Consider the following 27236-nt stretch of genomic DNA (forward strand, 5'->3'; position numbering starts at 1 on the left):
AATGTTCATGTGTCTGTGCACACAAGGAAACATGAATCTGTATGTATGAAATGTTCATGTGTCTGTACACACAAGGAAACATGAATCTGCAGCTGTATGTATGAAATGTTCATGTGTCTGTGCACACAAGGAAACATTTTGAAGACTGCAAGCAAAATATTTAACTTTATTGTCCTTGGAATTTTGAATTTTGTATAAATTGTTCATTTTAATTTGTTTTAATTTTGTGCAATGAGAAATATATAAAACCAAAACAAGTTTAAAAACAAACTTTAGGAGCAAAGAGAGTTGGTTCAATGGTTAAGAGCACATACAGCCTTGCAGAGGGCCTGAGTTCTGTTCCCAGCACCCCCATGGTAGATCACGACCACCTGTAACTCCAGCTCCAGGGGATCCAACACCCTCTTTTGGGATAGACACTTGTGCTTATATGTATAGACTCACACACAGACATGCACAGATAAATATAAATTGTAAATAATCAGTTTTATTATGTATAAAATATGGGATGATCAAAAAATCAGATGCAGCTAAAATTTATAATAAGAATTTAAGGGAGGGGAGCAGAGAAAAATGTAAAGCTCAAAAAAAATCAATAAAAAAAGAAAAAGAATTTAGGAACAGAATCATTAACTTGGATGTAAGTACAAAGGGCTGGAGCACATTTCATGAGCTCCTTTCTATTGCAGTCCCCAGTAGAGTTAGCAGAAAGTAAAGTAAAAATGTAAGTAAGGATGGAGACCTGTGAACAAATCCAGGACATGTTCTGCTTAAAATATTTTAGTTCCTGATGTGAAAATTGTTGCTGATTCTGATTTTGCTTTGTTTCTATTGTCGCAAAACAGAAAGAAGAGGGCAAGCTCCAAGGGCAGCTTAGCAGGGCCGACTCCAGCCAGTGCATTCGGGAGCTGAAGGATCAGATAGCAGAGCTGACTCATGAGGTGAGCGATAAGTGTCTTCTTCTTCCTTCCTTTCTTGATGTAACACTTATCACTGACCTTTTCAGCCTGGACGCTGTCTGAATTTATGACATAGTTATGAGCAGCTCAGAGGAGTGCCTTTTTAAGCAAAGATTTTTATGTTCAAATATTAAGGACTTGCCTTAAACTTTAATAACTTAAAATGATCAATTCCTGGCATGTATCTTATTTTCTTAATTGTGCTCTGAAAACACTTGGCTGTTACCCATGTCTTCAATATTCTGCAGTTATATTAAAATTTCCGCACCCCTAACTGACTGGATTTGTGGTGTTGCCGTTGGGTGGAGGAAGGTCTTCTCCCCCTTCATGGTGTTCTTACTGAGATTACAAAAAAGGATACTTGCCTCATATCAGCTCAACAGATTTCTTAGCCTTTTAAACTGGCACCTAGAATCTCTAACATTCAGCCAATGAAATTTCTCAGAATTTGACTGGCTCTTAAACTAACTTATTATTTAACCTAATCTGTTGTGACTGGAGATCTTTTTGTTAGTGCAGCTTAGGTCGATTTCCTGGTCTTTTCTCATGCTGTGTATTCAGCAATACAGATAAAACTGTGTTTCTTGTTTTGAATATTTATTTATTTATTTATTTATTTATTTATTTATTTATTTATTTATTTATTTGGTTTTTCGAGACAGGGTTTCTCTGTGGCTTTGGAGTCTGTCCTGGAGCTAGCTCTGTAGACCAGGCTGGCCTCGAACTCACAGAGATCCGCCTGCCTCTGCCTCCCGAGTGCTTGTTTTGAATATTTATAAAATAATATTATTCACCATGATGAGATTTGAAAGGATAGCATAAACTTGATTTGCTTTTTAAAAGGAAAAAAGGAAACTCCTTGACCACTAGATGAATCTAAACCTCAAAGGAACAAGTGTGGACATTACCCTTTCCTTGCCTTGCATCTTTCGGTTGAGGCTGAGTGTTTGGTGAAATAACTTCCCGCAGGTAGTTAGAGTGAATATTCCTAGTGAAGAGGAGACAGAACTGAAAACAAATTTGACAGATTCACACGTGGTTCTGTTCCATTTCCTTGGGCACATCAGGGCCGCTCCTATCAACATTAGAATTTTATGACTGGTAATATTGGAGGGTGATCAGGATCTTATGTATGTCTTGAACTCTATTAGTAAATGTTTAGCCAACAACTTGTTTTATCTCTGTCACTATGGGTGTTCTGCAAATCCTCCCTCTGGGAGCTTCTCCTTGTGCCCAGAGTATGTTCTTAAGAAATTCTGACTGAAATAAAGCAATTTCCCATAAAGTATAAGAAAACTAATATTGATGGATTAAGAAAATTATATATAAATTGACTATATTTCTAAAACTAGCATAAAAATCAATCAACAGGAATTAATTTTGCCTGTCACATTTGGCTAAAAATAAAAAAAAAGGTTTTCTCATCAAGATAGAAAAGTACTCACCTGAGGTTTCACTTTAATGCATTGATTGATCTGCAGAAGCAGGAGCTTGTATTGTTGTCTAGTGATTTCAAACTTTCAGTCTTTTTTGCTTCAGTCTCTAGCATTGGAATTATTGGTGTGCTCCAGTAATTATGTATGCATGTGCAAGGTAGAGGTGTGTGTGTGTGTGTGTGTGTGTGTGAGAGAGAGAGAGAGAGAGAACGAGAGAGCGCATGTGTGTGAGTGTGTGTGTGTGTGTGTGTGAGAGAGAGAGAGAGAGAGCGCATGTGTGTGTGAGAGAGAGAGAGAGTGAACGAGAGAGCGCATGTGTGTGTGAGTGCGTGTGTGTGAGCATGTATGTGTATGTGTGTGTGCGTGTTTGTGTATTAATAATTTTGAAAGCAGTTTCTTGTATAAACTTGAAGAGAAAACTAATTTTCAGAGCATAGTGGTCTGTTAAAAAGCTAGATTCAAATTAAGGATTATAAATTTGTGGTGAGATTCAGTCAGAAGAGCCAAAATCCTGGTTTTAGGAGGCCTGGTAAGCCTAGCACAGTGGTGCACACAGGAGCCCTGGTAAGCCTAGTACAGTGGTGCACACCTCTCAGAGGCAGACTGATCTCTGTGAGACCCTGTCTTGGGGATGAGGGACGACAGGGAGGCCCCTGGTAGAAGGCTATGGCCATGGAAGGTCTGCAGTGGACCTGGGACGACAGACAGGCTCAGAACATGGTGGGGGCTCGGTGGAGTCAGGATCCGACTGAGGGTTACAGTGCCTATGTCATCAGAGTAGACCGAGTAGAAGGAAGGAAGGGGATATGGAATCCCTTCACGTGATCACTTGGAGATGCTTTTCCTTTGTGTTTCCCAAGTAGACTTTAGTTCGTTTGCCTGTTTTAGTTTATCCACAACAGAGGCTAAACAACAAGTGAAAATTTAAACCAAGATACTGGTTGAAATAGATGGCCTGCCTGATGGGCTGAGATGGCCCTTTGCAGAGAACCCAAGTTTCAGAGATACAACCACTTTTAGTTCTCCAATTGGTCCACGTCCTCTCCTGGTGTCCTGAGCACCTGATATTTGTTCTTACTGAAGGACAGCCCAAGAGAAACTTGGCACAGTTGTCTTCCTCTGCAGATATGGCACATATATGTTATAGCCATGACCTCTTCCCTTAGTCAGCTCGATGAAGCAGATTGTTCTTAATAAATGTCTGCATACATCGGTGGTCTATAAAACAGTGGTGGTTTATATCTGGTGAGCACTCACCATGTCAGAAGATTCATTTTTCTGTCGCTGACCTTGGACGATCGCTTCTCAATGTGGCATCGTTCTCAGCTGTGTGGATTGCACACTAAGACTCAACAATGGTTGAGTATTTTCCCAAGCAGTATACAAGAAGCAAATGGTTGAACCAGAATCAAATCTAGTTCAGCTTACTCTCCTTATGCGATGTATTTATGCAGACAGACATTAGCTCTATTATCTGAATCCTCAGGAGTGGCCGTTAGCACATGAGCTCTGATGTCCTCCCTAGAACATCTTTGTAGCTGTCCAGAAGGGGAAGCTTCCTTCTTAAGGTAGAGCGCCACATGTCACAGGATCTGTTATTGTCTCTACACACTAAGTAGGCGGTGAGAGGCTCGAGTGAGAAAAGGAAACCCATGAACAAAGCTTTTCTGACGTCTACTAGAAAATATGTGGTAAACACTCATTTTTAAATTCCTATGTTTATGTACACCTGAGCAAAGATGTGGTTTAATATGACCGAAAAGTATTCTTAATGCCCTAAAAATGCTTAATATAATTTTAATTGGTATGTTTGCTTTGTTATTAAAGTAGAATTTTTAAAACTAATAATCAGATGACAATGTACCTCTTTGTTTTTTTACATTTTTTTTTTCAGTTTCTGATAGTTCAATTTTCTTGTATTCGTTTTCTGAAAAATTACTAGTAAGAGGCTGGAGAAATGGCTTAATTGTTGAGAGCACTCGCTGCTCTGTAGTGAGCAGGGATTCCCAGCACCCACCTGGACGGCTCATCACCTTCTGTGCCAGCTCCAGGGGTCTTGACACCCTCTCCTGGCTTCAAGGGCATTTGTACTGTATGCACATGAACAAATACAAGGATTGTGAAGAAATAAATTTTTAAAATGTATATTTTAAATGGATGTTAAAGCCATTTGAATTTGATGAATATTTTCAATATAAAAAACATTTTAAAGACTGGTAGCTGGGCATGGTGACATATGCCTGTAATCCCAACAATATGAGGATCTCTAGGCTACAGAGTGGGTTTAGGACCATTCAGAACTACAGAAAGATCCTGCCACAAAAGACTGATTTGGACAGTAATCTTTAGAACCAAAATATTTAGCACACCTTTAATCCCAGCACTTAGATATGGAGACAAGAGGATTATGAGTTCAAAGTCATCAGCACACAGGTAGTTTGAGGCCAGTCTGAGGTAAATGAGGCTGTGCCTCAGAAAGCAGAAAAACAACACATAAACCAGCTCCCAAAATACTTGAGTAGACTGTACTGCTTGATCTCTGCATCTACCTTTACACGGGTCCCAGGGAATCAAATCAGGTGATCTGGCTTGTGTGGCAAGTTCCTTCACCACCAAGCCTTCTTACTGGCCGCCATACCTTTAGCTGCGTGCCTGTTCTCTGCTGCTTGTTTCTGAGCGTCTTCATTTCCTTTTAGATACAGCAGGGCTCCAAGAATGTTGCCTTGTTTATGAAGAAGTAGCCAAGAATAGCACTGACGTCCTTACCCACAAGCTGCATGGGCCACATCAGTGTAGCTCTAGAGACAAAAATAAGGACTTTCTAATAAAAAGTTTTCCTGTTTGTTCTGATGGCTGGTAATGGTTGAATTTAAATTAATATGTAAGTTACAAGTTGTCATTTGTTTTTAACCATTGGAAAGGATTAGTTTTCCCAGAGCAGCAGCTTCTAACTACAAAGAAGTATACCCTTAAAATTAGCCTTGCTTTCATTGGCTCAGCATAGAAGCTCAAGGACAGGTTCCAGGAAGAGCAAGCAATTATATTTCTACCTCTGAAAATTGCCTTAAGATCCTTAAATGTTCTGTGTGGTTTATAAATCTTAGAACTTCTATTTATGTTTTTAAAACTAAGTTTAATTATCATGTATAATTTTATTTAGAACAACATCGCTACATAAAATGCTTGTTTTTGCATTCTTACTTATTTGAACCTGGGAATCAAACCCAGGTGTTGTGTATAGCAGTAAACATTCTGCCAGTGTGCTGCATGTTAAAATACTTAGGTTAGTTAGCGCTCCATCACTAGTGAAATGCCACTGTACTGCATGCTAAAATACTCACGTTAGTTAGTGTTCCATCACTAGTGAAATGCCACTGTACTGCATGCTAAAATACTAACGTTAGTTAGCGCTCCACCACTAGTGAAATGTCACTGTGCTGCATGCTAAAATACTCACGTTAGTTAGCGCCCCACCACTAGTGAAAGGCCGAAGAGTAATGAACTTATAATTTATTATTCTAACTCATCAGATATGTAGGTACCAGTCAGTGATTGGTCGGTTCTGTTCTTGGGGACCTTTTTGAGGCAGCACGTCATGGCAACGGTGTGTGGTGGGACAGAACCCCTCATCTTGTGGCCAGGAATGCCAGGGCATCACATTTAGGATGCCATTAGGGACACTGCCACAATGGTCTTCTTAGTTGCTTGAATATGTTTTATCCATCTCTCACTCTTCTGGTTCTCTCCCTCTCCTGTGAGTGTGTGTGTGTGTGTGTGTGTGTGTGTGAGAGAGAGAGAGAGAGAGAGAGAGAGAGAGTGTGTGTGAGAGAGTGAGCGTGTGTAAGAGAGAGTGTGAGTGTGTATGTGTGTGTGTGAGAGAGAGAGTGTGTGTGTGAGAGTGTGTGTATATGAGAGAGAGTGTGTGTAAGAGTGTGTGTGTGTGAGAGAGTGTGTGTGTGAGAGTGTGTGTGTGTGTGTCATTATGGGTGCTCACTAAGGACCATATCACCACTCACCACTCCATCCTCAGTCTAGCACCGGACCCACACTATGGCAGCACTTACAGCCAAGATTTAAGAGTCGTGTAATTTTAGGTCTGAAATGTTTTTTTTGTTTTGTTTTGTTTTTGTTTGTTTGTTTTTCGAGACAGGGTTTCTCTGTGGCTTTGGAGCCTGTCCTGGAACTAGCTCTTGTAGACCAGGCTGGCCTCGAACTCCCAGAGATCTGCCTGCCTCTGCTTCCCGAGTGCTGGGATTAAAGGCGTGTGCCACCACTGCCCGGCCTGGTCTGAAATGTTTTTAAAATTTATGTAGAGTTTTACTAGATATGTAAAGAAATTAGGGTCAAAGACTTAAGGAACTTACTTATAATTACACAGTTGTTGATATGAGACCAAATTCATGTCTCTGCAAAGGGCTTCATCTATAGCACCCCACTCCTACAACCCTGATGATATGTACACGTTATTAGCATACAACAAGTTCCTGTTTGAGTGAAAACGAGCCACTTCTCTCGGGGCACATTATATCCCGAGAGTAGAAATACAGTTTCATCTTGTATTCCTTCCCTTCTTCTGCGAAGTTTGGATTTTCATCTCATCTGAAACCAGGAAATTATTCCCCTGACCTTGCCTGCGCCTCAGGTTTTGGTGGCGCACCCTAAAATTTTAGAGATAAGTGTCTTCTAGACCAAGGCCGCTGCTGTTTTCAGAAGCAGGAGTGGATGGGAGTAGTCTCCACAGTTCACCGTACCTGCTGCTAACAAGTGACCACACAGCCGCAGACGTTAGTCTAACAGCTGAATATGTTCTCTGAAGAACCCAAACTTCTGCTACGTAGTTTTTTTTTTTTTTCCCGTGTACAGGACTGTATATCTTTCTGTTCATTCCCTACCTCAAAAAAATAGCATAATTTGCCACATTCAGGGAATACTATTAATTCTACACAGGCTGCCTTGTCTTAGCCCATATTCAGGCTTGTGTTCTACTATATGAAAAGGTCTGCCCAGTCCTGTGTATGCTGTTGGTTACAGGTACTTTTACCTTCTTAATGAAGTGTGTGCATCTGTGGTATTGCTCTCATTAGAAACTGGTGTGAATTCATAAGAATTTTAAAAAATTAGCCCTGGTGGGTGGGGCTGAGAACCCTGCTTAAAACTCAAAATAAAAAACAAGAGGAAAGAAGCCAGAACTTAGAGAAAGCAAGAAGAGTTCTTGGGAATACACAGATTTGCTGAGGATATCTAGGAACAGTCTGGAGAGATGGCTCAGGGATTCAGAGCACTGGTTGGTCTTTCAGAGGACCTGGTTCAGCTCCTACCACCACAGTAGCTTATAATCTGTTACTTCAGCCTCGGGATCCCAGCACTCTCCTGACTCTGAGGACATAAGGCATGCACATGGTACACATACATACATACATACATACATACAAAAAAGTCATACATATGAAATAGGATAAATCTTTTAAAAAAATTTTAAGAAATCAATAGAATAAAACCAGAGCAAGAGGCCAATTTATAGAATATGGGGTTTGGATCCAATACTTAGATTTATAAGGTCAAGTACATTTCTTCCAAAGACATAGCACCCTGGCCACAGAGCAGGTGAGTGAAGTTGTGCAGTGACTAGAATGTTGAGCTCTCGCTGCTGTCCCTGGCTGTGCATAGTCCCATGAGGCTCAGAGTCGGCCTAACATGGACACTGATGGAGAAAGAGCCTCTCTGCTTTCTACGTCCTCTGGCTTCTGAGAGCCCTGCCATTGTAGTAGGAACTCATTCTCAGGACCACTTCTCTTGGAGACCATACTCTTCCCAATGTGAATTTGGCCAATGTGAATTCTCTCAAGCAGGTTCCAGTGTTGGGTCTCCCCTCCCTGTACCCATCTTTCCCCTGTAACCTTCATTAGTCTGTCATTTCTGGGTTCGTGGGTGTCTAAGTGGTATTTCATGCTACGTGAGAATATTTATGTTGATTAGTGCTGATCAATAAACGTCTTAAGAGATAGTCCTATAGTATCCGTGACAGATGGCCGTATAAGGGTTACAAACCCTGAGGCAGCGTGATGACTTATATGTAAGTCCAGTGCTCGGGGCGGAGGCAGCAGGATTACTGCGAGTCAGAAGCCAGCCAGAACTACAAGTAAGATTCTCTCTCAAGAAGAAAAAGAGGAAACTGAGGCATGTCACGTAGAAGGTTGGGTGCAGTGGCTCGTGTCTGTGATTCCAGCACCCGAGAGGGAAGCAGGATTGCCGAGAGCACCAGGCCGGCATGGGCTGCAGAGTGAAGCCTATCTCAAAATTTAAAAAAAGGAAAAAAAAAAAGACTGCCTACGTTACAAAAAGTAAAAGCAAGTGGCAGTATTTTTTGTAGGAAAACAGCTTACTGTGAGCTCTATGAAGGTGTATTCCTCACAGAGGGAGACCATGCGGCTGCCCCCTCTTAGGACAGTGTCTCATTTGCGTGTGCGTCTCCACGATTATAGCACCAGCATTGAGTGACACTCACAGGACGCACTTAGGGCTTCGTTCAGTTTGGTAAGGAGTAGTAAAAATAACCCAAGGGTAGACATCTCCTGCCTCTTTGGGGCTCCAGTTCTGCACTTCATGCTCGTTTTTAAATGATGTCTTCCATTTAAAAGCTGACGATTCCCACTCTTTTCCTTTCACTGATCCACAAGCCAGAGAGAATGACGTTACTTGGTTCCCGCAGCTTATTTGATTCTTAACAGCAGTTTTGTTTTGTGCTCAATATATATTAGATATCTATTTTGTTGTTGTTGTCGTCAGGGGTATTTTAGTGTAGTTTTGGTTGCAGATTTTGCACAGCTTTGTTCTCCATTGTGCTAGAGATGTTTGGAAAACTCATCTTTAGACATGTGGAGGCCTGGACTCTAGGCCCATCTTTGACATCAATCCTGCGAACTTAAAATGCCAGCTAATTTTTATGTCCATCCTGTAAGTGAACATTTGAACATCTTTAGTTCTCAAGCATGACTTAGATATTGTCTCAGCATACGATCCTCTGAGGTTGGACTAAGTAAGTATATGAAAGTCGTGGTATAGGTCCTTGGAACTGGTAGGGAAGGAAGGCAGTATGGCAGTGTTGTGGTAGAACCCCATGGAAGTGTGGCCTGGAGCATGTCAGAAGATCATGTGGGCTAGAGAGGTGACTTGGAGTTTGGGGTCACTGGAGGACTGAGTTTAGATCCCAACACCCAAGTGAGAAAATAGTTGTGGTTATGATTTTGAGGGGGTGAAGACAGGTGTATTGCTGTTGCTTGGTGGCTTCTAGCCAACCTCCGGGTTCAGTAAGAAATTCTCTCTTAAAGGAGTAAGATAGAGGAAGGTAAAGCAAGACAGCCGGCATCCTTCTCGGCCCTCTGCACACATGGTCTGTGCTCTGTCTCTTTCTCCGTGCCTTTTTTGTTCTCTCTCACACACACACTGGCCTTTTTGCATACATAGTGTGTGCTCTGTCTGCCTGCCTCTGTCTCTGTCTCTGTCTCTGTCTCTCTGTCTCTCTCTCTCTGTCTCTCTGTCTGTCTCTCTCTCTCACACACACGTACACACATACCCCTCCAATCTGAGGCTGCCCATGCTATATATTAAAGAAAAGTAGAATATAGCCAGAGAAAGGGGAGCAGAGGATATTTCAAATAGAGGGGCATATATGTGAAAATAATTTAAGGAAAAAGCTCCCAAAAGAGACCAGGAAGGAGCACAAAGGTGGGGGAAAAAAATCAAGGAGTGAGGCTTCTAAAGCCAGGAGAGGAACCTCACTGCTCACTTGGTTTTAACATGGAATGAAAAGAGCTTTCGTAGAAAGTGATTGGGTAAAGACAGACATTTCTTTTTCTTTGTTTCATCCCCCACTCCCTGAGCTGGAATTGGCAAACCAGGGCCTTGCATGTTCTAGGCCCTGGCCAGCCCTGAACTACATCCCCAGCCCAAGCAAAGCCTCCGTAAACAAGAGGAGATCTTCCTTGGTTATGATTTGAGAGAGTTTTGAATTCCATTCCTTTTGAGATCTTGGTCTATAGTGTGAGTTTCAGAGTCTCAGAGCCAGTTTGTTTTAAATTCGATAGAGATGCTGTTCTATTGCTGTTATCCAACAACCTATCACTTGACACTTTCCTTTTCAAAAAAAATTTTCAGTGTTTACTTTATCTATATGCATTGGTATTTTGCCTGCATATATTTCTGTTTGTTGGATTCCCTGGAACTGGAGTTACAGTTGTGAGCTGCCATGTGGGTGCTGGGGACTGAACCCAGGTCCTCTGGAAGAGCAGGCAATGCTCTTAACCACTGAGCCTTCTCTCCAGCCCCCATGTTAAATTTTTTTCAATGTTTATGTATTTTTATTTTGACACTTACTTTTCATACTGCATATTCTTAGATTAAGAGGGCTAGTTTCTTGAACTTTGATTTTGGAATATGGTTAGTCATTTTAGAATTTTGTTTTCTTTTAGATTTTGAATTTATGGGGATCTGCCTGCCTTTGTCCTTCTAGTACTAGGATTAAAGGTATATACTCCCATGCCCAGCGAGTAACTTAATTTTTATTTATTACTTTTAAAAAATAAGTACACAGTGCTAGCTTTTTTTTTTTTTTTTTGCAAATTAGGATTATTTACTAAGTATTGGTTAAAGGAGCTTTGATAAAAGCAGAACTGCTGGCTCTCAGATTTACTAAGCACAGAGTTTTCAGCTGTGGCTGAGGTCTCTAAGGCAGTAAATCATGTGCTTTTCGTGGACAGTATCTCACAGATGCAGTTGGGCATGAGATAATCAGATTTTCTCTCCCCACGAACAGAACAGCTGGAAATGTCTGCCAGTGTCCGCATCACAGACTTGATGTTGCCCTGCTGCCTGTCTGATTTAAGTTGTGGTCAGCGTGAGGAACCTGTGCTGTGATAAGATAGCGCCCGTGAGGTCATGTGGTTTGCAAGTGCCCAATCTTCACTGAGCAGCCGGCAAGTCTCAGGGTGGAGAGGAGTCAATGCTGACCTAGCCAGGAGGAGGGGGAGGGTGGTGATGTCTTACAGCTCCCGAGGAAGTGAGCACTACAAGTCATTCATGAGGTTTTATAATAATAAAATACTTTATGCTTAATGGTTTAGGCTGAGGTATTAAGAATAAATAATTAAGCTTTTATTGTGGCATTTCCTTTCTTTTTAAGATGAAGCTGAAGGAGCTAGCTAGCCATTGCTTTGTTTCTTATGGAGGGCAGAACTGCATGGAGAAGGTTTACATTGTTGGTGATTTTTATCAGTTGGAAGTTACTTTCCAAGTAGAGTTACTTATTTTCAACCTGTCAGTAACTGTTTGAGTCCTACATACAGAATGACTACCTGGTTTTGTATAAGTAATCATTTTATCAAGGTAGTCGTGTGTGTGTGTGTGTGTGTGTGTGTGTGCTCAAGTTTACCCATGGAAGGTTTATAGTGAGTTCTGGAATTCTTTTGGCACTCTAGAAGAAGCCCTGTAATCATAAGCAGTCATTGCTTTACCTCCAAAACACTTTCCCCTCCCCTTGGGCAATCACTGATCCCCTTTCTGTCTCTAAGAGGTTCCTTGATCCTGGACATGTAATATAAATAGAAACATGTAATATTTGGCCTTATGTAACTAGCTTCTTACACTTAGCGTAATGTTTTCAAGAGTTATTCATATCATACTAGATGTCTCTGTTTCCTTCTTTTGTATTCTCTAATATCTAAAACTATGAATATGCAGAGTTCTGTATTAACCTTTACATTTAAGTATATACTTAGTAGTAGATTTGTCGGGTCATACATAAGTCAGTTCCACATTCCCCAGCTGAGGCAATGCCATACTGTCTTCCAAAGCTGCTGTGACAGTTGCCGTCCGGCAGGATGTCTGTGAGGCTTCTGATCTCTGGCTAACACCTGGTCTGTCTTTGTGGCGAGGCCATCCTGCCAACTATGAAGACTAACAGGCCTTAACTCACAATCTCCCTTGGTCTCTCAGGTGGTGAGATTCCTGGGGGTTCTTGTTGGCATTCCTTGCATGACTTACAGAAGTGGACCATCTTTAAAAAGCCCAGTTGACCATTTATATCTTTAGGGAAATGTCTGTTTCCCATTCTGAACCCCTTTTTGTTTTTTGTTTGTTTAGGGGGGTGGTTGTTTTTGTTTGTTTGTTTTCTCAAAATTGGGTTTTCAGTGTTTTTATGTTTTAAGTATACTACTATTATCAGATATATGATTTCTGACTTTTAAATGTGTTTTTTAAGCATATTTGTTAAAGTAGAGCAACTTTATCTCTAGAATGGTTTTTAGGCTGTCTTCTGTTGAATTTGTCCAGTACCTGACTTTCTAGATTATTTTTTAATTTTTTTATTACTTTCTAAATAATACCGATCAAAATTTCCACTTCCTCCCCTCCTCCTACTTCCCTCCTGCTCCCCCACACACCCTCTCCCCTCCCCCTCCAGTCCTGAGAGAGGACAAGGTACCCTGCCCTATGGGAAGTCCAAGGTCCTCCCCCCTACATCCAGGCTTATGAAGGTTTGCATCCAAATAGAATAGGATGCCAAAAAGCCAGTACATGCAGTAGAGACAAATCCCAGTGCTATTATCATTGGCTTCTCATTCTGCCCCAATTGTCAGCCACATTCAGAGGGTCCAATTTGATCCCATGCTCGTTCAGTCCCAGTCCAGCTGGCCTTGGTGAGCTCCCATTAATTAGCTCAGGCACACTATCTCAGTGGGTGGACCAACCCCTCGCAGTCCTGACTTCCTTGCTCATATTCTTCCTCCTTCTGCTCTTCAACTGGACCTTGGGAGCTCAGTCCACTGCTCCGATGTGGGTCTCTGTCTCTGTCTCCATCTGTCACCAGATGAAAGTTCTATGGTGATTTTTAAGATAGTTATCAGTCTGACTACAGGACAAGGCCAGTTCAGGCACCCTCTCCTCCACTGCCCAGGGTCCTAGCTGGGGACATCCCCATGGACACCTGGGAACCCCTCTAGAGCCAAGCCTCTTGCCAGCCCCCAAATGGCTCCCTTTATGTAGATATCTCCCTCCCTGCTCCCATATCTGCCCTTCCTCTATCTCAACCATACCACTCCCCCAAGCTCTCCCCAACCCTCCCCTTCTCCCTTCTCTCTCCCCATCTCCCCTTCTCCCTACCCCACTCCCACCCCCATGCTCCTAACTTTTGTCTGCTTCCATGGCTCCTCATCACTTTGATCAGGTCATTCTTCATCCTAAATTGAGATTCTTCCTAGTTTAGTCCCTGCTTCTCTTGTTTTATCTCTCAAGACCTAGACCCAGCCCCACAAAACTTTGTAGTTTCTCAGTACGTAGTACTTTCTCAGGCCTCTTGGTCTCTCCCATGCCACCTGTATGGATTCCCCTTTAACATCTGCTTATCCATAAAGACCCAGCTCAGGCATCATCATCCTGCTTCCTCCTTAGCTTCTCTCTGGGCAGTGCGTGGCTTCTCCTGTGATTGTTGTACACTGGTGTGACACCTGATGTCCTCCAGACACGAGAACCCTGACTGCAGGAGCCTTGTTTGTTCTCTTCTTAAGCATCTATAGTGTTTGTTGGAGCACGTTGGCTTGATTTGGTGGACTGATTGATAAAACCATCATATAGCTTTAGCAATTTCTGTTAACATAGTTCGATCCAAGTAGAACAGAGAAGCTTCATGAGGGCATCTTCTAACAGTGGGGTGTTTTTTAATGCCTCAGCTAAAGGTTAAATCAGATGAAATGTTCGTGGTACTTTGATCTAGCCTTAAAGTTCAGAGTGAGACAAGTGTGAAGTGATTTACTTCCTGTGATTGGTCATAAATTTACATAGGTCTTCATATATTCCAGGCCTCATCACCACTGGCTTTAGAGTGCTGTCTCAGTATTGCTAATGGTTTCAATTTTGTCAAGATCCATCAGCTGCCAGGAAGACCGCTCAGTGGTAGTCTCCCTTCCTGCCCACAGGACTGCATACACCTTCCTATGTGTGGCCATCAGAGTCTCTCTAGATGGCTCCCCTTCCTCCTGTTCTGGAAGCAAATAGGCAGGATCGGGTTTTCCAATTTCAAATTTTCTTCTCTTTACACATGTTGGTGCACAACTTTTCATTGCTTCTGAATGTGAATAAATCATTTCATTTCATACATTTTTACATAATCTCCAGTTTCTTGAATGTTCAATGTTTTTAATGACTTAATGCTAATTCCTTCCTAAGCTTTAACTTACTAGTGTCTCAGTGAAGTGTCTTAGTGTTCTAACTTACTACTGAGTCCTGCATGTTAGGATCTTGGTTCACAATGATTAAGAAGTCATGACCTCAAGATGATCACTTTTGTTGGTTTCCTGTTTGAGTTCTCTGGAAATCTTTTGGTTTGGGTGTTTGTTGCTAGTTACAATACAGCTTTTTTTCCCCTTTGGTTTTCTTGAGAGAGGGTTTCTTTGTATAGTCCTATCTGTCTTGGAACTCATTCTGTAGGCCAGGCTGATTTTGAACTCAAAGAGATCTGCCTGCCTCTGCCTTCTGAGTGCTGGGATTAAAGGCGTGTATTACAACACCGGGCTATAATACAACTTTTTTATATTTAAATATTTATTTATTTATTTATTATGTATACAATATTCTGTCTGTGTGTATGCCTGCAGGCCAGAAGAGGGCACCAGACCTTATTACCATGTGGTTGCTGGGAATTGAACTCAGGACCTTTGGAAGAGCAGTCAGTGCTCTTAACTGCTGAGCCATCTCTCCAGCCCCTAAAATACAACTTTTTAAAGAAACTGATAATTAAGAAAAATTTTGAACCTGGTGGTACATTCCAGTGCCAGCTGGGGAGAGGTGGGAAGATAAGGGTTAGGGTTATCCTCAGCTTGGCATTGCTGGTAAAAAAAAAAAAGAGAGAGAGAAAATATAACATGTCATTTTCAATTTTCATCTATTTTAAATTCTGAAATCTCGATACACTATTAAAAGTATAAAGAATTTAGGCCAGATGGTGGTGGCACAGGCCTTTTAGCTAAACTCTGAGTTCAAGACCAGCCTGATCTACACAGTGAATTCAGGACAGCCAGAGCTGTTACACAGAGAAACCGTGTCTTGAAAAACAAAACAAATTATTGACCAAACTGGGGGGGGGGGTGTATATAATTTAGCAATCTGTGTGACTGTTGGCCTCTCCTGCTCTTCTAACAAGAAGTGTAACGTACAGTTAGTTCTTGGTGGTGTGTTCCTCCTGCAGCAGTGCTGTCCCTCCTACAGACATGGACACACAAGTGTCAGGTGCGGCTTCACGACCCGATGTGACTCAGTCTTGGAAACTTGCTGCGACTGTTCTGCAGCTCACTCTGTCACATGACTCACCTCGGCAAGACCTGCTCTGGTAGTGATCAAAGTTCATTTGGTTAGGGGTTTTTTTTGGTGTGTGGATGGCTTTTTCCACTTTGTTGTGGATTGATTGTCTTTCAAAATACCCGGTGCTTTTTCCTCTTTTTTGAATCTCAGAATGTGGTACTTGTCTGCATCATGCAATCTCTGTTCACACACAGGAGAAAAGGTATTTTAACTTGAAGTAATATGCATCATTATCTATAATGTGCCATGTAAATATATTCTTATTAATGTCTTTCTAATTGTGTGAATCCCTTTGTTCAGATGTCAAAATTGGGAAATTATCACTCGTGCTTCTTTAAAATCGAGTGTGAAAATGAACCCGACCTTTGACAAGTTAACGACATTCTACAACGTGCCTAGAAGAAAACAAGCACGCGGAGAACACGCTATCTCCTCTGACCCTGTGGACACTTGCCCAGCTGATCATTTTCTCAGCACAGATTTTTCTGCTATTTAGTAGTGATTTATATTTAGAGGCTTCAGGACTCTGAAATTAGGCTGGGCAGTGGTGGCGCACGCCTTTAATCCCAACACCCAGGAGGCAGGGGCAGGCGGATCTCTGTGAGTTCAGGGCCAGCCTGGTCTACTCCAAAACTTCAAAGAAACCCTGTCTGAAAAAAAGAAGGAAAAAAAAAGACGCTGAAATTAGGACACAAATTTATCTTGACGTACAGTGGTTTAGTTTCTAGAGTAGACGGAGGATGCCTTTCACACACTATACACATGTGATGACTGTGCAGTCCCGTGGACTTCAAAACACCCATCTCTAAAGCCCTCCCACTCTGAAATCTTGGTGGTGATTTCAGTGTGAAATAGCTGCAGTGATCCCATAGCTTCTGTGTTTGAATTCACCATCACGCAGTTAGAAACTCGCTGTTTCCTGTCACAGCCTTCATTCATCAGACTATGAGCATAACAGTTTCCTGTTTTCTTATTAACTATAAGCGTTTTATGCCATAATATTTGCTGGCTATATATCTTACCACTCTCCTTTGCCAATTGCAAATAGTTGGGGTTTTCTGCTGACAGAGAAATCATGAATTCTGATCTCTTTATTGTTAATACAGGCTAAAGTGTTGGTAACTTTTAAAGTGGTAAGTATATTCAGTGCCGTAAGTGCTAGTTACGTACTTCTACATGGTCTTACTTTGTTCTACTCTGTTTCTTAATGCACAACATGGTGATGCAGACCACAGCAGGTAAGAACCAGTGCCCGTGACCCCGGTCAGTGCTCACCTGACTGTGTGCTGAGGACTGGCATCTGACATGTAAAAGGGTGAATGAATGAATGAATGAATGTGGTCAGGACCACCAGCTTTTCAGTGCGGCTTGTGGGCATTGTGTACTGTCTTGTACTGAATCAGAAAGCTGAGTTACTCAACTGATTTTTAAAATCATTCCTACAGTCTAAGGAGTAAAGATAGAGATAAAATATATGTTCAACAGCTGTTACTACATGTTTTTCTAGAGTCCTCCAGCATCAGACTTACCTGTAGATGTGTTCTCAACCATGCACAAGGTCCTCGGTTCAGTCCTCAGTACTGGATGAATAAATGAAGCTTTTTAATTTTTGTTTGAGACAGGTTCTCTCTATTGTGCCACTGCCCTTGGCTAGTGAGTGGGTTTTATTTGTTGGTTTTTCAGCTGGATTGCCTGTGAGCAGTAGCTTCCCTGGTTAGTCTGTCTTAGTGCTGTCGAAGATCAAGTTGCAAGTCAGTTTTGAAGCATATTTAAATATTTAGGAGTCTTTGTGTATTTTATCTTAAATGTATGAGTCTTTATTTACATATATGTACATTATGTGCACGCCTCGTGCCATGGAGGCCCTAAAAGGGTGTTGGGAACCAAGTGTCTTTAACCACCAAATCGTCTCTCTAGGCTCCTGTACTTGATTTCTTGAGACAGGGTCTCTAATGGAGCCTGGATCTCGGTGGTTCTGTTAGACTAAGACCCCTTGTCTGTACCCCGCCCCCGCCCACTTACACTTGGACTGTGGATGAGCTCCACCACATGCGGCTTTCATGTGGGCACTGGGGGTGATATCAGAGCCTCACTCTTGGCCAGCACGCACGTTACCTGCTGAACCATCTCCTTAGGCCTCAGTGCTGTGTTCTTATTAAAGGTCTAAGATGTGCCCCGTGTGGGCTGGGAAAAGGAGGGAGGAAGAAGAGGAGTTTATGATCATCTTCAGCCAGTCAGTAGTTAGGTGAAAGACATGGACCGCCAGCCTGGCAAACCAGAAGGAAATCTCCAGGTGGTGCTGAGGGTGTGGACTCTTCTTGAGAATGATAGAACCATTATGCTGGATTTCACACCTCTCGATAGAAGTCCTAAAGAACAAACCAGGTTCTGAGAGGTGTGTGCTCAGAAGTCCTTGTGGCTCCTTAGAGTTGGGAGAGAGGTTCGAAATTCCCCAGCAGGAGGATTGGTTAGGGAGATCGTGATGCTTTCCTAAATGAGGAACCACTCAACCACCTAAGATGAGACCAGGAGTGTGGAGGTTTGCTAGCAAGCGGGGAGCAGGCTGTCAAGTCCTGCATGCAGTGACTCAGTTCAAAAGATAAGGTACAGTGTTACTATTTGTCTCTGGATTATGGAACATGAATTGCTTTCTTTTCTAACTTGTCTTTTGTTTATTTATATAGTAAGTTTATAATTTTATAATAAAGCTAAAGGCGTATACAGTCCATTTTGGCAGTTACCTGGCAGCTTCTTTTTAAGTAGATCGTGTCCTCACGAGAATGAAGTGACTATTCGCTGTGCTGTCGGTGTGCAGCTGTCTTTTCGCCAGATAGTGGCCTTCCCCATGTTGCTTTTTTGTCCTGCTTCTCTTAGATGTTGACTTTACATTTGGTTGTTCCCCTTTTAAGACTGAGGAATATGCACAGGTCCAACCAGACAGGATCCTTAGAGGAGGGACGTGGACATAAGCTCCCACCCCTCCCAGGAGGCAGCCTGATGTCGCTACCTCCAGAGGATTCTCACTGGGAAGATTAACCACACTTAAGGGCGCTTGCCCAGCTGTTGGTGGCCAGCACAAAATGATCTCAGTGGAATTTTTGTAGACTTCTTGTCTCATTTGATTTGTTTGGACTTTTTTTGTCAAGTGATCTTTTGCTTGTTTATTATGGCTTCTGATTTTGTGTTTGTATGTGTTTCTTAAGCTTTCTATTTTTTTTAAAGATGTATTTATTTGTTTGTTTATTTATACAGTATCTTGCCTGTAGTCCAGAAGAAGGCAACAGATCTCATTATAGGTGGTTGTGAGCCACCATGTGGTTGCTGGGAATTGAACTCAGGACCTCTGGCAGAGCAGTCAGTGCTCTTAACTGTTGAGCCATCTCTCCAGCCCCTCTATTTTTTTTTTAAATCTGTTTTGCTTGCTTTTTGTCTGCTTGTTTGTTTTCTAGAGAAAGAAAGAAGGACTGGAACTGTGTGGGTGGGGGGATCTGGGAGAAGGTGGGGGAGGGAAACCATGATCAGGAAGCATTGTGTGAGAACCAGGCAGTGGTTATGCACGTCAGAAGGATCTCTGTGAGTTCGAGGCCAGTCTGGTCTACAGAGTGAGTTCTAGGGCAGCCATGACTGTTACACAGAGAACCCTGTGTAAAATCAAAACAAAATAAGAAAAGAAAATACTGTTTGAAAAAAATTATTTTCAATAAAAAAAAAAGAGGAGTGAAAAAACCAAGAGGAAGTGGGGAGCCATCCCTGTTGACCCTGACCTTGCGAGGTTGATCTTTCCGAGACTCATCTTCTGGGGTCTCAAGACTTCAGGAAAGGGTTCTTTCATTTAGAATTTGAGACATGGTGCCTCTTTTCATAGCAAATCTCACTGGACTCTGTAGTAGGAAGCCACTTGTTTGTTCCTGCAGCTCAGATCCGAAATAACAACACAGAAACTGTATTAATTAAATCACTGCTTGGCCTATTAGCTTAATCATATTGCTAGCTAGCTCTTACATCTAGAATTAACCCCATTTCTATTATTTTATATTTCACTATGAGGTTTATGGTCTACCAGCAAGATTCCAACTAACAGCTTGCGTCTTTCCCCTCTGGCAGCTACATGGCATCTCCTTGACTCCACCTGCTTTCTCTCTCTCTATTTATATCTTTCCAGCATGGCTATATTCTGTTAAGCCATTGGCCGAAAGCAGCTTCTTTATTAACCAATAGAAGCAACACATACAGAAGGACTTCCCACACCATTTCCCCTTTTCTGTTGAAATAAAAAGGAATGTTTTTAACTTTAGCATAGTAAAATTACGTAAAACAGGTATCAAGTAAGAATTACAATTGCAATATTTATATCTACATTTTATCATAACTAAGGAAAACTATAACTGTCTATTCTTCGACTCCACCAAAGACTCCAGAAGGATATAATATTACCTAAGTAAACAGGAGGTGGTGCATTGTAAGCAACTTCCAAAACTCTAGAATTGACAGAGACATCTCACTGCCTGGACAGTCACCCAACATTCTTCTCTAATGTTGGGGCATCCATCTTCAGCCTAGAGGCTCATAGTATCCAGGAGACTTTTCCATGAAGCAGGAAATTTCAAAGACAGTTCCACCTATATTGGCAGTTTGTCAGTCACTTTCTTCTGTGTCCTGCAGAAGATGAAGCAGGAACCCTGAAGGATGGTCTCACCTCTTTAGGTAACTTCAGCAGTCATTTTTCTGGTTCCTGCATGTCCAGTTTATACAGCATACCATCAAGCAGTCCAGGCAAGAGCAGTTTCTTGCTCTAATGGCTAACAAACTCCATAAGGAGACTCTTCAATGCCCATCTTCCTCTTGAAGTAATTGGTGCTGCCAGGAGCAGATGTGTCTCATTGTCATGAAAAAGTCCTAAGTTCTTAAGACATTTTAAATGCCAGATTCTGTAGTCTTTGAAAAATCTGAAGAATATATATCCATCAACTGTGGCTAAGAGCATCAGTGTTTAGCTTAAGGTGAGCATCAGCAGTTATTCACTTGGACATTCATCCCCAAGCCCTGCCTGTGTCCACAACGGAGACAGCCTTAGCTGCTTTAAACAGAATGCTGTGGGACCCACCTCCAGGGGATGGTTAGCTCACCACAGCCTGCCTGTGCTCTGCAAGGTGGTGCCCACTGAGGTGTCAGCCAGGGCAAGGCACCCAGGACTTCCTCTAGAGTCAACAAGAAGAGTGAACCCCACCTCCAGAACTCAACAGCCTTCTCACACCTTGAATATGTCAGGCCCCCCTGGGACATTTACAGGGAAAACACAGATTCCAGGATTTTAGTTCCTTAGATGAGAGGGGTCGTCTCCCTTTCTATCAAACACTAAAGATCATTTTCTTGGGAAGGGTGATGGTCTCTGAAATATAGTTAGCTCCTGATAGTCTGATGAAGATGGTCACAAGTACTGTGTTTACAACAGAAGACCAGGGCCTCTGTACTGTAGAAGGCCTCGTGTTGGCCTTCTACCCAAGCCCTTGATAGGAAGCCTTCAAGTAGATTTGTGCATATGCAGCCCTTTTGAAAGTAAACTCAATACCCCAGAATTCCCTGCTCCGGGGCCCACTTACAGTCCCTACTGGGGCCTTCTTCATAATAACCCAGTGTGCCCATCTCTTAGTCCAGAGATAGGTGAGGGCAGCTTCAGTCCTAGGACACCTTCCCTTACCTTTCTTTGTTTCTTTGTGCAACCAGAACATGGCTCTGCTCTGTTGTGTTAACAGCACCTGCAGAGGCAGTAGATAATCACCTTTCATTTTAAGAAACTGAGTCCTCAGCCCATAGTTAATTTTCTGTAGTTTACATTTTGTTAGAGCAAAGGAAAACCACAGCTTTCCAAACAACTGAGAAGTTGTGGTTCCTATGCCGCGCCCCTCGTCTGTAACAGCCAGGAAGAAGGGAGACACGTGCTCCATAGTATGTCTTCAGAGGGATCTGGGGAAGAAGAGGGAAAGGAAGAGATTAACTGACTGAACTCAGCATCACAGCTATAAATCATGTGTTGCAAAATGGCGATGGGATGTTGCATCAGAGCATGGCGGTTGTGATATGGCCTCGTGTCGCACACCCTGAGGAGTTGTGATATTCTGTACCTTTCTGCTGAAGATTTGGTGCTGAGTTTAGTTAGGTTCCCTCTGTTACGCCATGGGGCCACACGTTACTTGAGTTTCATTGTCCCTCTCTTGTATATTCTTCTCTTGCTGAGGGCAGGGACCAGATAATGACTGCACCGAACCTGGGACCCCTGGTTCCTGCTAATGTGTCTTCACTTCTTCCTGGAAGTCTTGTCAGGAAAGCTGGGAGGCAGGGTGGCGAGGCTGCCACGGCTTTTCTCTCAGAACCGTTAGTTTTGAAAGTGTTTGTAACGTTTCCTGCCCATTTCGTGTTGCCTTTATCTCAAGATTTGAAAGATAGTGACTAGGAGTTTGTCACGGAGAATGAGGATAAAGGCTGGTAGGAGTGTTGGGTAGGGGCGTGAACTGTATCATAGCGTGCCCTTGAGATATTTGATGGCTAAGTAATTGTTTTGTTTTTCTGTTCTTAATTCTACTTTTTTTAATAGGGAAAAAAGGATACAGTATACAGGACAAGTGAAAGAATGTCAAAATTAGCATTATATCTGCCCCATAAATTCTCAAGGACAGGACAAGTACTGTGTCTGCACAGTGGGGTGTTTGTGCTCGGGGGTGGTGCTGGGTGTGGGGCTTTGATGGGATTTAAGCAGAGCAGCTTCTGACCTGATAAAGGCAGGTGCTTTTGGAGAGTATAGTTTAGGGTCAGAAGAGCTAACAATTTTCTGACACTAAACTCAAGACTTAGACCCAATCTATAGAAACTACAGACAGCTTTTTACCTTCTCAATCCTGAAAATCTCTGGAAGGGAAAGAGCTAACCCCTTGAGAAGCAGTCGTTCCTTCGAGCAGAGCTGATACACAGGCTGGGCTTTTGGAGTTGGAGACCGCCTCACATTCCAGACTGGCCTCCAGCTTGTTGTAGCTGAGAGTAACATTAACCCTACTACTCCTGCCCCACTTCCCAGAGCCACGATCACGAGGTGAACCACCAAGCCTGGTTTATGAGGTGCAGGGATAGAACACACAGCTTTGTGTATGCTGGGGAACCACCCAGCCAACTGAGTTAGCCCCAGCTCCAAGACTCAAAAACTTAATGATTTCTGACTCAGTTTTATCATTTACAGAGTTGTGGTAACATGCTTTCAAGATGGTGTGTGTACTAGTGAAGAGTGTGGTCTTGAGGTTCGTAGCTCCTATCAATACAGCTGATACGCAGGTGAACTGACAGGCTGTCTGCTTTACCTCACAATAAGCCAAGGACAGAATGGTATAATTTATAATGCAGTCCCCAGGCTGTCTGTGATGTGTGTAGAAGTCAGGTGATGTATACATGGAGTTCCTAGTACCTTCAGTACAGTAAATGTTTAGTTGGAATTGAAACTCTGCTATTAACTGTGAAACCTCAGCAGGTTCCGCCCAAGGTTCCATTTCCTAATCAGTAGAACAAGAATAGTAAAATCTGGCACATAAGACTGTCGGAGTCAGAGTGTTAGAAAACATTCAAAATCATTGTGTCTTTAAGTAAATAGATCAAAGTATTGTCTTTCTTGAACACAATTATATGCTTTTTAATGGGAAAGTTGTGTTTGCCTCGGTTTGACTATATCCAGTAATCTGGATTTTGTTTTCAACAGCTCAGGTGCCTAAAAGGCCAGAGGAACTTCTCCAGCCAACCACCTTTTGATGGAATCCACATCGTCAGCCATTTGATAAGAGAGGATGAGTCCTCCCCCTCCTCAGACGAAGAGTTCATGGATGGTTCCTTACAGGAAAGTGGCCTTGCATTTCCTCTGCGTGGAAAGTCTGGCTCCATGTCTCTGGATCCGGCTTTGGCAGACGGCAGTGAGAGCGAAGCGGAAGATGGCATGCCGGGAACGCAGCCCCCACAGAGAGAGTCCTACTCCACCACGGTCTGACCATCACTGTGACAGCCTGAGACAAGATCGGGGCCACCCTCTGTCCTGTGTGTGTATCTATGTCTGTTTTTACAGCCTCACGTGACTGCCAAACGTTCACTGAATTTCCATTGCCACAGTAGACTGGAGTATGCTAATTGGTAAATGGAGTTCTAACAGTATTACAGAATATTCATTTTTTCATATTTAGAAAATACTGCTATGTCTAAATGTAAGAACCATTTTAAAAATCAGAACTGTGGGAAATTGGGTTTTCTTTAAACAAACTGCCCTGTGCCGTATTCTGTCCTCACTGATCACAGTGTACATTGGTGTTCCTCATTCTGTTTCCACGGTGGCTCCTCTAGACATCCAGCCAAAACACAGAGGTGGTTCAACTTGTGTTTTGAGGATATTTTTTCTTCACTAAAATTGTAGTTCTGTTAGTAGGTCATTGAAGATTGTCAAACACAACTTTTTTTCTGTATAATTTCTTAACACAAAGTAATCATCGTCTGTTCTGAAAGTTTTTTGTTTCAGTTTCTACATTTTGTGTGTATCATACTTCTGTGTGTCAGGATAGTAGCAGGCTAGCTGCAGATATATTATTTGTACATATTTGTAAGTTCGTATCGCCCGGCATTGGACATCCTCTTACACGAGGAGCAAGCGTTGACAGTGACCGTTGCCAGCATTCTAACAGGACTTCTGTAAATAGCAGCGTAAAGAAACTAAACACGGACCAGACACTACTGTTGGGGCAGCTGTGGTAGCCTGTACTCAGCGGATCCTGACTGATCGCTGTTCAAACACTACTGGTGAAGTCCTTGACTCCATCCGTGACTAATAAACTCCGCGATCAATGAGGTCATAGCACATGATAATTCATGCCAATCTATTTAATGTAGTTTAGCACTAGAATAAGTTCCAAAATGCACAACAAATACATCTGAGGGGGGATCTGAGTATTTAAATCCTCTAGTTTCTGATTGACAGGTAAAGCCATAAGAACCCTTTCTTCCTAGTCGTTTCTTTGTATTATTTAGACTTTTTCTCTAGAAAACTGAACGCTTGTTATTTGTAAATTGAGAAACGATACTCACCTGTGGAGAGGCTGCTGGCCTGTGTTGGCTGGATGTTTTCCACCCTCAGTTTTTAGTAGCCTGAGCCATAGAGGAAGACAGAATGTAGTGTGTTTGGAAGTACATTTTTGCACAGAGTGTTGCATACGCAAAGAAAAGTATTTTATAAAATGGAGTAGAAGAAACAGTAGTTTACTTTCTAAAACTATATGATGCCTTATGCTGCATCATGGGCTAAGCTTTCCCAGACAGGATTGGAAACATGCCTTCTGTTTTCAGAACACCCACTAAATTTTAGTATTTAATTTACCTGTAATTACAAGCTAGTTATTTAACAGAGCTAAGATATTAATTCAGATCTCTCTCTAGACTTCTAGAGGTCTAGCTAACAAGTTTTTCAGTTCTCTTTTCTCTGGCAATGTTACATCAATAATTTTCATTTCAATCCGTTTCCTAAGTATCTCCTGTTGGGTGTTCATCAGCACCAGTAGTCAAGTCTCTGAGTGAGAGTACCTGACAGAGACTTGACTACTGTTAGCCCAAGAGGCCGTCAATAGCCCAGTGACGTGAGAGGAGTTATAGCCCTCCTTTTTTATCTTGACCCCCTCATCAAGAAACCTCAGCGGGACTAGAAGTGTAGCCTGGAAGTTACAGTGTTTACCCAAAATGCCCAAGACCCTGTGTTCAATTCCAAGCCCCACCAAAAGACGGACAAGCTCAGAGAATTTCCTAGTACCCTCTCTGGTTTGGAACTAGGTGTAAAAGAACCCTGGTCATTAAACCTTAATTCATTGATGCTCTTGTGATTTGTACAGTGGAAAATTAGAAGCGACATCCTCTCCAGAGCTTTGAGTCCAGACAGGTGCAGTGGTGCATATCTGTGGTCCCTGCTGCTCGGGACCGGCCTGGGGACCACAGTAAGTTGTTATCTTTTAATTAACGTAGACCTTAGATATAAATCCTTCTGGGTTTTAGCGTCCAGTAGGATACTGTGCCCTGATCTGACTCCATTTCATCCAAATTAATGTAAGTAGATTGTTCAACACTTTGAAGCATTAGACTGTGTCCCTACTGATGAACTTTATGTCTTGAAGAATTGAAAGACGTTTTATGGAAACAAATAGGATGACAGATGATGGGAAACCTTGCTGTCTTGGGACAGTGACCCTCCCTTACCACTCCAGGTGACACATTGAAAGGACTCTTTCCCCACTGCTGGGGATGGAATTCCGGGCCTTACACACGGTGGGCAAGCTCTCTACCCCTGAGCCACAGCCAGGTCTGGCGTCTTCAAAATCAGCATATACATTTTCTTTATGGAAAATGAGACCAAAGATTTTGTTTGACACAACTTCTCCTCTGGTTCTTGTTATTTGGATTGTTTGTTTTGGTTCGTCTTTATTTTGCTTGGCCAGTTGGCAGCCACTCAGCACTTGCTGATTGAAACATCATATTCCAACTAACTGGCTGTTTATGTTGAAGAAACAGCCTTTCCCAGCCCCGAGCACAATGCAACTTGTTAATTTCCAGGCAGTGCCTTTGACTGAAAATAATGTCTGCTGCTTTTGAAGTATATATTATTCCTGGCATCGTAAGAGGTCATTTGTTCCTCATTCATTGTTTGCATAATGCACTATAATATTCAAATTTTTAAAAATTAAGGATATCGATTATGTTTTGTGGCAAGTGTGGCTATTACACAGCACCAAGACATCCATGGCCAACCTTTGTAGAATCAGTTTCCTTACTAAACAATGAGTTTTAGCCTGAGAGTTTTTGCTGCTCTAGATTAGCAAACAATTATAATTTAAAATTAATTTCTTTTTAATTCTAAAATTAGTTAAAATTTCTGGTTGAAGGTAGGGTAGATGCTGTTTAAAATCCAGATTTTTACAGCACACCCGTAGATCTGCATAGCTCTTCGCTTCAGAGAAGAGACAACACAGTAATACATTGGACATACAGTTATAAATGTACTTCATTGTACCCTTGGGTTTTTTTATTGTAACACTGTATGATAACCTAAATGTTTACTTGTGCCTTTGCTTTAAATGATTAAAATTTCTCATTTTGCAAGACTTTATTTCCTTAAATTATTGAGAGGGAAGGGGTGTCAAAGTACTACTGAAGGACATTGGCCACAAGGAAGACTGGCAGTGCTGAGGTCTGTGTTTCCTCAGTGGGGGTCACAAGCATCTGCTCTACATGCAGAGTACCTAGCAGTCTAGATGAGTTTGACATCCACGAGATATTTTCAGTTTCAGAAACAGCCAGATGTCTAGACTTGTTTCCTTCCTGAACATGGCATTTGTTTTAATTATCAGTGGCAGCACTTTCATCACAACTATAGCTTAGGTTATTGAAGGCATCAGAAGCAGCCATGCACTGTCCGGCACTCATGAAGATACATGAA

General features: G+C 42.2%; 1 protein-coding gene across 9 annotated transcripts in view; it reads left to right on the plus strand.

The window, feature by feature from the left end:
• The window catches only part of Evi5 (ecotropic viral integration site 5), a 143143-nt gene extending 116244 nt beyond the window's left edge, over window positions 1-26899 (plus strand). For 7 of the 9 annotated variants that reach the window (XM_057771085.1, XM_057771080.1, XM_057771087.1 and 4 more), the window contains 2 exons: window positions 846-941; window positions 23481-26899. In XM_057771085.1, the coding sequence (XP_057627068.1) occupies window positions 846-941; window positions 23481-23762 (378 nt within the window). In that variant the 3' untranslated portion in view covers window positions 23763-26899. The remainder of the gene's footprint in view (window positions 1-845; window positions 942-23480) is intronic. The other 2 variants (XM_057771089.1, XM_057771082.1) reach the window with 2 other exon arrangements.
• Window positions 26900-27236: the final 337 nt, after the last annotated feature.

The sequence above is a fragment of the Chionomys nivalis genome, chromosome 6 (genome assembly GCF_950005125.1).
Source record: "Chionomys nivalis chromosome 6, mChiNiv1.1, whole genome shotgun sequence".
In the NCBI taxonomy this organism is placed as follows: domain Eukaryota; kingdom Metazoa; phylum Chordata; class Mammalia; order Rodentia; family Cricetidae; genus Chionomys; species Chionomys nivalis.